This window comes from Saprolegnia parasitica (genome assembly GCF_000151545.1).
Source record: "Saprolegnia parasitica CBS 223.65 unplaced genomic scaffold supercont2.175, whole genome shotgun sequence".
NCBI lineage: Eukaryota > Oomycota > Saprolegniomycetes > Saprolegniales > Saprolegniaceae > Saprolegnia > Saprolegnia parasitica.
The window spans coordinates 16,268-25,961 of NW_012156569.1; the positions used below are offsets into that span (position 1 = coordinate 16,268).

The 9,694-nt window shown below is 55.6% G+C and overlaps 4 protein-coding genes across 4 annotated transcripts in view; 3 read left to right on the forward strand and 1 right to left on the reverse strand.

Annotated features, from left to right (window-relative positions):
* Nucleotides 1-1,237, forward strand: part of SPRG_21526 (hypothetical protein) — a gene marked incomplete at both ends in the record, with an annotated part of 3,652 nt that extends 2,415 nt beyond the window's left edge. Inside the window, 5 exons of the mRNA XM_012354672.1 lie at nucleotides 56-310; nucleotides 370-464; nucleotides 511-820; nucleotides 865-918; nucleotides 965-1,237. Coding sequence (XP_012210062.1) covers nucleotides 56-310; nucleotides 370-464; nucleotides 511-820; nucleotides 865-918; nucleotides 965-1,237 — 987 coding nt within the window. The remainder of the gene's footprint in view (nucleotides 1-55; nucleotides 311-369; nucleotides 465-510; nucleotides 821-864; nucleotides 919-964) is intronic.
* A 412-nt stretch (nucleotides 1,238-1,649) lies between these two features.
* On the reverse strand, nucleotides 1,650-3,608 carry SPRG_15254 (hypothetical protein; the record flags this gene model as incomplete). Its single annotated transcript, XM_012354673.1, has 1 exon — nucleotides 1,650-3,608. One exon carries the CDS (start codon nucleotides 3,606-3,608, stop codon nucleotides 1,650-1,652), a length of 1,959 nt encoding a protein of 652 aa, XP_012210063.1.
* A 119-nt stretch (nucleotides 3,609-3,727) lies between these two features.
* SPRG_15256 (hypothetical protein) lies at nucleotides 3,728-5,662 on the forward strand (the record flags this gene model as incomplete). The annotated part of the gene is made up of 1 exon (XM_012354674.1): nucleotides 3,728-5,662. The coding sequence occupies one exon, from the start codon at nucleotides 3,728-3,730 to the stop codon at nucleotides 5,660-5,662; it is 1,935 nt and encodes a 644-aa protein (XP_012210064.1).
* A 671-nt stretch (nucleotides 5,663-6,333) lies between these two features.
* Nucleotides 6,334-8,289, forward strand: SPRG_15257 (hypothetical protein; the record flags this gene model as incomplete). Its single annotated transcript, XM_012354675.1, has 1 exon — nucleotides 6,334-8,289. One exon carries the CDS (start codon nucleotides 6,334-6,336, stop codon nucleotides 8,287-8,289), a length of 1,956 nt encoding a protein of 651 aa, XP_012210065.1.
* Nucleotides 8,290-9,694: the final 1,405 nt, after the last annotated feature.

Genomic DNA, 9,694 nt, shown 5'->3' on the forward strand with positions numbered 1-9,694 from the left:
TGGCCGGACGCCATTTACGATCGCGTGTGCGCACGGCCACGTCGCCGCCGCGCAGTGGCTCCACGCCGCCGGCGCCGACGAATACGCGCGCGACTATGAAGGCAACACGCCGCTGCACCACGCCTGCCACGCAGGCCATGCGCGGATTGTCCAGTATCTCTTGTCGCTGCCCGAGTTTTCGCCCTATGTCCTCAACGCCAAAGGCGACGCGCCGCTCGAGGTCGCGCGGCGTACGTTTCTGGAGCGGGAAGGCGACAACGACGACTTACGCCTCGTGGCGCTGGCGCGTTGCATTGAGCTGCTTGAGCAGGTACGTTTTTGATGCGACAAGAAAAGTCGGCCTTGACACACTACTTTTGTTGGCTATAGCGCTGCTCAGTGTACAGTGGTTGGGTCTTTCAGCGCGTTCACACGCTATTCTCGCAGCTCACAGGTATCACGGCGCTTCAAACATGGACGCGACGGTACGCTGCCACGTCATGGACGCCAGGTCCCAGAATACTGGCGTAGCTACTGCATTGTGCTCCGGACCAGCTCGTCCATGTTTCTGGAAGTCGCGCTGTTTGCCGTGCCCGACGCCGCGCGCCGTCCGCCTGTGCCAAGTACGTCGCTGCTCGTGCATGTGACGGCGGACGAGCCGTGCATTCGTCCGACCAACCCATCGTTTTGGTCCGACTTGAACCCGAAACCGTTTGGGTTTGAACTGCGCGGTGCCCCAAAAGTCGGATCGAGCCGCACCCAAGCGCTGCGCCACTTTTCATTTGCGGCGCTGAGCGAAGACGGTGCGGCCAAGTGGCTTCGCTTCTTTGCCCACGACGCGGTGCGAGTCTCCACGAATGTGTCGCGTGTTCTCAGATTACGTAGCGGGAGTGCCTCCACGATGCGCTGGTCTCGCCGACGCGCCAGTTCAATTCCCACGTGCGCACCTGCATTCTTTTTGTTTGTAAACGGAACAAGCGCGTAGGAGCTCGGACGGGCCAAGGTCTACCCCGAGCCGTCGGCACCGCCGCTGCCCACGGTCGAGACTGCACAACCGGTCGTGTTTACGAAAGCGACGCTGCGCCCGCGACTGCTCGAGTGCGTGGTGTGTTTTGACGGCCCGCAAGCCGCCGTGTGCGTGCCCTGCGGCCACAACGTTCTCTGCATGACGTGTGCCATGTCCTTGCTCGAGACGACGCACGTGTGCCCCGTGTGCCGTCTCGAGATTCGCGAAGTCGTCAAGGTCTATCGCAACTAAGTTGTCTCTTTATTTAACCCGCAAACTCGCCGTGTCCGGCCTCGATGATCACATTTTGATCATTATTGGATAGCAGTAGTAACTTGCTTGGTGAATGGATAGCTGGATCCAAAGAAATGGCCATGGATCGAACGGGTTGAAGCGATTTAGGAAATCAAGTGAGACGAAGAAGCAAGTCGCTGTCTCTAGTTTCATCGGCACTCCTTGTGCATCTCATCCTTGTCGCTGGCTACCATATATATTTGTAAGGACCCGTCGACCTCGACACAGATCGTTGGATAGATCATGGCGGGTGGCTGCATCGAAACATCAAGCGACATCAAATTGGATTCACACGGTTAAAACATGCAGCATAGCCTATATCGTAGCTTATGTTAAGTATGCAATGGACATCTTGTCCTAGTGTACATGTCTACTTGATGACGACCGTCGTGTCTTTCAGCACCTTGATGTTGTACACGAGGCTCTTGACGTCTGCGAGCTGATCGTCGAGAAGGTGAATGTGGCAGTTGCCATCCTGGACCACCATGCACATTTCTTTGCCCGGACCGGTGTCCCCGGCCGCAGTCGTGCCTTGTGTCGTGGGTTGGAACTTGGCTTTGACGCGCAATTCCTTCTCGGGCAACCCGAATGTAAACATGTGCGTCATGAAAAACCACTGCAGCGTGCTCAGGCGTCGCGCCTTGCAGATGATGATCGCTGCCCGATGCTTCTTGTCTTCGCGGACATCGGAAATATAGTCGCAGAGGATCGACGTGCTGTTGAAGAGTGCTTGACGACCGAGGCTGTTGCGCGCCATGAGCTTCCAGAATGGACGATTCACCACTTGGTCCAGAAGCGTGATCAAGAGAATGTTGGCGATCAAACCAATCACAATCGCATAGCTGACGCGAAAGTAGAAGCTGTTGTAGAAGCTCACGGGCGTCCCATCGAGGTTCTCGACACTGCCAAACAAATCTTGGCGCACGCTGTTGTTGTACTCGATGTAATCGGGAATGTAAAAGAGTAAGATCGCACTCAGATACAGCGACGTGACGCTCGTCAAGTTGAAGAAGCCCATGAAGCGGCTCTCGCCGCAGTACGTGGCCGTGCTCACGACACTCAAGCCGATCTTGCAGAGCTTGAGAATGCCGCAATTGAGCCAGAGAAGACGCAAACTCAATGAGAAGAGTCGGACGCTCATGATGAACTGCGGCTTGATCGCGTTGTACACGTTGACTTCACGGATGAAAATGAGCGAGCTCTGCATGTCGAGGATAATCGAGATGCAGAAAAGCGCCACAAACAGATCCGAGTTGTAGCAAAACATATCAAAGCGCAGTGCGTGGCTCAGATGCGGAAAGCACTTGGGCACGACCGTCTGCAGCGCCCGCGTAAAGATCGTGTCCGGCTTCGTCGGGTCGACCTCGAGCCACTGAACGGTCCGGCGGCTCGCGAGGTACCCGCCGCCGGCGAAGAAGAGCGCAATGAATTTGATCCAGTGCGACGCGGTGCTGAACGAATTTTGGCGAATGAGAAGGCCATGCCGATGCAGCGACCCGGGCATTGGCCGCGCGAGCACGTTGAGCGTCTTGTTGGCGTCCACATACGTCATACTAAAGTTGCAGCTGCCACGGCCGAGCTCGGCAATCGGAATGCACCCGGTGCAGTAGCCCTTGGCAAAGATTTCCCACACGGGCACGACTTGGACTTGTACGTTTGATGTGTTTTCGAGCTTGATAAACTGTGTGAGACGGACGTCGGCGCCGAGGCGCGCGGCCGCGTACCCGCGTCGCTGCAGCTCGGCGCTCCCCATACTGCGATTGCCCAAGTTGGACGTGGCTTCGTCCGTAAAGGCAATGGTAATCGAACTCCCGCGCAAAAATGAAATCAAATCAAACGCGACGCCAAGCTTGAACGGATTTTTCGCGGCCAAGTCGACGCTGTAATTGCCCGAGAAGCGGCTGCAAATGTTGATCCTCGCATCAATCTCAAACTCCGACGTCGCGAGGAGGTAAATATCCGAGTGAAGCGCACCGAGGTTCGCGACCGTATAGTTGGTCATCCATAGACCGATGCTTGAAAGACTCGCGAGGTCCCCGCCATGTCGAAACGCATAGGTTTCGACGAGGTCGGCCGCGCCTTGAGTGTTGGCAACCGGCGTAATGAACTCGTTGCCGTCACCGACAAAGTCGATGATGGCCCAGTTGTTGCAAATCGCATCGATCGCAACAAGAACGACAACGAGGACACCAATGACGTAAGCGATGACCACGAGGACGCGGTTGATCTTGTCGCGAAATGCGTACTTTTCAGAAATGGCCGCCAGCCAGCCAAGGGACCACCACGGAGCCTTGGCCTTGACGAGCACCGCACTTGGGTTCGATGCCATGACGGTGGTGGCGCCAAACGACAACTGTTGCCTCCAAAAATATAGCCAAAACTGCTTCAAAAGATTCGCAGCGGTTGCCAGACTATCTTTGGGAAGCGAAAGGACGACGAGGAGCAACCATGGCCCCGGGCGCGCACCTCATACGGCAGCTCTCGACGCTCAACGAGGCGTACGCGCTCCGCGACAAGTTCAACCGCGTCCTCGTCGTCATCGCGTACGTTATTGGCGTCCTCGTTGTCGTTCTTGTTGCCATCGATGCCTTTGCCAACAACTGGGCCATCATCGACTTTATCGGGAACGGCAACGAGTTCATTACACCCGTCGCGAGCATCCCCAATGCCAAAGCGCTCGACAACTTCTATACGTTTCCGTCGCGCCGACCAATTGCAAGTCTCTCAAGCATCGGCCTCTGGATGATTGACTTTAGCGTCTCCAACCTCGGCATGCTCGGCACCAACATTTACCTCTTGTCCACCGACACGTTCTCGGTGGACTCGACCGTCGCGTTTATCTGCACCAAGTTCAACGGCGCCTACCCCGTTGATATCGACGCTGGCAGCTCGCTCAAGCTCGCGTCCGCCCAGGACTCCATCACGTTTCTTCGCGGGAACGCGCTCTCGATCGCGTTTACGGATGAGGCGACGGCCAATCTAGCGAATTCAACCATGGGCAGCGTCGACATCATGGCCCGAGGGTACCAGGCCGGGCGCATCGAGACCGACCTCCGACTCACGCAACTCATTCAACTCCAAAACACCAGCGACACCCAAGTCCAGTTGGTGCCATTCTACCGCATTTACACCAAAGGCTACTGCACGGGGTGTACGCCGATCGCAGAGCTCGGCCATAGCGTCTGCAACTTTAGTATGCGATACAGCCATGTCAACAAGACGCTGCGGGTTCAGACGGCACCGCTCGCCAACACAGAGTACCGCATGGCGCTCATGATCCAACGGAATGCCTTTAGCACCGCGTCCCACTGGATCAAATTCATTGCGCTCTTCTTCGCCGCCGGCGGATACCTCGCGAGCCGCCGGACCGTTCAGTGGCTCGAGGTCGACCCGACGAAACCAGATACGATCTTTACGCGGGCGATCCAAACCGTCGTGCCCAAGTGCTTTCCGCATCTGAGCCACGCACTGCGCTTTGATATGTTTTGCTACAATTCGGATCTGTTTGTGGCGCTTTTCTGCATCTCGATTATCCTCGACATGAACGCGTCGCTCGTCTACATTCGCGAAGTCAACGTCTACAACAAGGGCAGTCCTCAATTCTTCATGAGTGTCCGCCTCTTCGCGTTGAGTTTGCGTCTTCTCTGGCTCAATTGTGGCATTCTCAAGCTCTGCAAGGTCGCCTTGAGTGTCGTGAGCACGGCCACGTACTGCGGCGAGAGCCACTTCATGGGCTACTTTAACTTGACGAGCGTCACGTCGCTGTATCTGAGTGCGATCTTGCTCTTTTACGTGCCCAATTACATCGAGTACAACAACAGCGTCCGTCGCGACCTCCAAAACACGGTCGAGAACCTCGAGGGCATTCCCGTGAGCTTCTACAACAGCTTCTACTTTCGCGTGAGTTACGCCGTCTTTGGCGGCTTGATTGCCAACATTCTTTTGATCACGCTTCTGGACCAAGTGCTCAACCGTCCGTTCTGGAAGCTCATGGGACGCAACAGTCTGTGTCGTCAAGCGCTCTTCAACAGCACATCGATTTTATGCGACTATATTTCGGATGTCCACGAAGACAAGAAACACAAGAACGTCCTCCTGGTCTGCAAGGCGCGACGACTGAGCACGCTCCAGTGGTTTTTCATGACGCACATGATTACATTTGGTTTGCCCGAGAAGGAATTGCGCGCCAAGAAGAACAAACAAACGACGCAGCCGACGCATGGCACCGCCGCTTCGGGCGAGACAGGCCCCGGCCACGAAACGTGCATGGTGGTCCAAGACGGCAACCATCACATTCACCTTCTCGACGACCAACTCGCCGACGTCAAGAGCCTCGTGTACAACATCAAGGTGCTCAAAGACACGACGGTTGTCATCAAATAGAAAGAGTAGTTGATTTAATGATGCATATCATTCATATTATGTACATGTTGCGTGGTCGATATGTATCTCATGAGATAAACCTACATGTGCTCCGACTATTCTACACCTTGCGTTCGTGTCCGCAAGGCTTGGCATACATGAGTGCTGGCAATCCATTGCACTGGGTACGTATCTCGAGAGGTTGCAAGTCGCCCTGCGAGCCGTCGACAGCGCACCATTCGCCAAGTAGTTTGCGACAACATGGCGTATACTAGTACTCGCTTTGCTGCATCAAAGATACCAGTACTAGTACTATTAGACGCTTGTGATTGCGGCGCGAGCAATTATGATTGGCTTCAAATCTGGCCAGTGCGGGTGCTGTGTTCTTGCAACGAAGCGTTTCCATTGGCTACAATGTTTTTAAGATAATTCATTGGCCAAAATGCAAGCCGAGCGACAAAAAGATGTCAAAGCATTCACAACGAAATCCTGTCCGCCCTGTTGTTGCACTCTTACGACCGTCCGGTGTCATTTTCACCTTGTGCTTTCATCGGATTGCACACTCAAATGTTTGATATATCCTCAATTACAAACTAGGTTAGCGTCCAAGATTGACATAATGAGGGCGGTCTAGGCACCTCGCGGGGGCTAGCGGATCCGTTTCTCAACTAACACGAACTACAAATAGCAACATGCATCCGCCCGCGTCGGTCGTCGTCAAAGAAAAGCCGTCTTCGTTCTGTAGCGGGTTGTCTGCTATCGCCGACGCGTACGCGCTGCGCGACAAGCTCAACCAGTGCCTCGTGGTATTGGCCAACGTCATCGGACTTGTCGTGATCCTTCTCGTGGCCGTCGACGCCATCTCCAACAACTGGGCTGTCATCAACTTTGTTGGCAACGGCAACGAATTCATCACGCCGGTCGCCAACATTGATGCCGCCCCCGACCTCGTCAACTCGTATACATTTCTGCCCGGGCGGGACCTCCAAAGTCTGTCGAGCGTCGGGATGTGGATGGCCAACGACACGGTCGCCAACCTCGGTCGTCTCGGCTCCAATGTCTACGTTCTCTCGGCCGATACGTATGCTTTGGACAGTTCCACCGACCTCTGCAGCCGCTTCTCGGGCACGTACCCCATCGATCTTGCCGCCACCAACAATGCGATCAAGCTCGGCATCACGTACGATTTGATTACATTTTTGCGCGGCAACGCGATCACAATCGCGACAACCCACGAGGCAAGTGCGAATCTTGGCAACAGCTCCATGGGCAGCGGCATGCTCCGGCACCTTGGGTACGCGGCCGCGCGCATCGCGACCGATCTCCGGCTCATGCGCGCAATTGTGCTGCACAATACCTCGTCCGTGCAAGTCCAAGAAGTGTCGTTTTGGCGCCTTTACACCAAGGGCTACTGCACCGGGTGCATTCCGATCACCGAGCTCGGGTATGGCAGCTGCAATTTTAGCATGACGTATGCGGATGCCAACAAGACGCTACACGTCGTCGCGCGACCGATCCATGGGTCCTTGTACCGCCTCGGCTTGCTCATTCAGCAGGACGCCTTTAGCTCTGCGTCGCATTGGATCAAGTTCATTGCGCTCTTCTTTGCCGTTTGTGGGTTTCTGGCGAGCCGCCGGACGGTCCAGTGGCTCGAGGTCGACCCGACGAAGCCGGATACGATCTGGACGCGGGTCGTGTACACGATTATGCCCAAGTGCTTTCCCCATCGAAGCCACGCGCTGCGCTTTGATATGTTTTGCTACAACTCGGATCTGTTTGTGACGCTCTACTGCGTCTCGGTGCTCCTCGATCTCAACAACGCACTCATGTTTACGCGCGAAGTGACCGTGTACAACGCCGCGAGCCCTCAATTCTACATGAGTGTCCGCCTCTTCGCGTTGAGTTTGAGATTGCTCTGGCTCAACTGTGGCATTCTAAAAGTGTGCAAAATGGCATCGAGCATCGTAAGCACCGCCACGTACTGCGGCGAGAGCCGACTCATGGGCTACTTCAACTTGACAAGCGTCACGTCGCTGTATCTGAGCGCGATTCTGCTCTTTTACATTCCCGACTATGTCGAGTACAACAACAGCGTCCGCCAAGATTTGTACAATACGGTTGAGAGCCTCGACGGAACGCCCGTCAACTACTACAACAGCTTTTACTTTCGCGTCAGCTACGCCGTGGGCATGGGCCTTCTCATCAATATCTTTTTGATCACGCTTCTGGACCAAGTGGTGAATCGTCCGTTCTGGAACCTCATGGCGCGCAACAGCCTCGGTCGTCAAGCGCTCTTTAACAGCACGTCGATCTTATGCGACTATATTTCCGACGTCCGCGAAGACAAGAAACACAGAACTGCGATCATTATCTGCAAGACGCGACGACTGAGCACGCTGCAGTGGTTTTTCATGACGCACATGTTTACATTCGGGTTGCCCGAGAAGGAATTGCGCGTCAAAGCCAAGTTCCAACCCACGACACAAGGCACGACTGCGGCCGGGGAAACCGGTCCGGGCAAAGAAATGTGCATGGTGGTCCAGGATGGCAACTGCCACATTCACCTTCTCGACGATCAGCTCGCAGACGTCAAGAGCCTCGTGTACAACATCAAGGTGCTCAAAGACACGACGGTCGTCATCAAGTAGAGAGGGTCGAGAGGGTCGAGAGGATCCACAGATTCCATGCAATGCATATTTGTATGCAAGGCGGTAATGCGATCGAGTTCGTCTTCAAGGTACTAGTGGCCCATCCTCCTCTACCACGCAGGCGACGACGAGTGCAACGCATAATGGAAGATGAATGAAGGACGCGTGCGTGCTCTCGGTGCATCTCGCCCGTTTACCAAGCGCGTGGTCCCATTGGTCTAGAGTTTCGGCTCACCGCCGCCCCAATCTCGGTAGAACCGCGCATCACACCCAAACCACAAGCACGCAATCGTACGTACTGTCGATCAAACTCATTTAAACCAAGAAGCCAAGTACTACACCGCACCTTGCACTTTAGTTTGCACTATAGTTTGCACTATAGTTTGCATCTTAGTTTGCATCTTAGTTTGCATCTTAGTTTGCATCTTATTGCACCACGATGATCCACCGTGGGCCCATTCTTACAAATGGCTCTGAACAGGAATCTTGCGCCTTTCCAAGGCGCGCGTTCTCTGCATGCTGCTGCGCGGCAACTGTATTCGGCAACGGCTGCTGAACTCACCTTGCCCCTCACGCCGCCTCCCACGACCAACTCATTCCTTAAGAAGCCACCAACCCACCGCAGTGATGAACATTTACCCGCAGCAAACGTACGAGGTCGACGCTGGCCGCGCGATCGGCCACGCCAACCCAGCCATTGACCGCGCGTGCAAGGAGATCCAGGCTGCATGTGCCGGTGCCGGCACGAACGAAGCCAAGCTCAGCACGGTCCTCGGCAACAAGTCGCCCGTCGAGCGCTGCCTCATTCACCTCCGGTACCCAGAACTCTACAACAAGTCGCTGCTCTCCGAGATGGCGTCCGAGACATCGGGCAACTATGGCAAGCTGCTGCAGCTCCTCTCGCAGCCGATCGAGGAGGCCGAGGCCATGATCCTGCGCGACGCGACCAAGGGTGCGGGCACCACCGAGAAGCTTTTGATTCCGGTCCTCAGCGGCCGCTCCAACATCGAGCTCAACATCCTCAAGAAGGCGTTCTTCAAGCTCTACCAGACGGACCTCGTCGTTGCTATCAACGACGACGTGAGCGGCGACCTCAAGACGTTCTACCTCGCGGCGCTCAACCAAATGTCCCAGGCGTACAACCCGAGCATCCACACGCCGGCCAAGGCGGCCGAGATCGCCGAGACCATCTTCAAGGCCGGCGAGGGCAAGTGGGGTACGGACGAGTCGGCCTTCTCCAACGCGATCTGCTCGATCCCGCCCCAGTTCCTCGCGGCCGTTGACGCGGCGTATGCGGCCAAGCACTCGCATGGGCTTGTGCACGCGATCCAAAAGGAGTTTGGCGGCAAGGCCGAAGACGGGCTCGTGTACCACGTCAACATCATCTTGCACCCGATCGAGACCA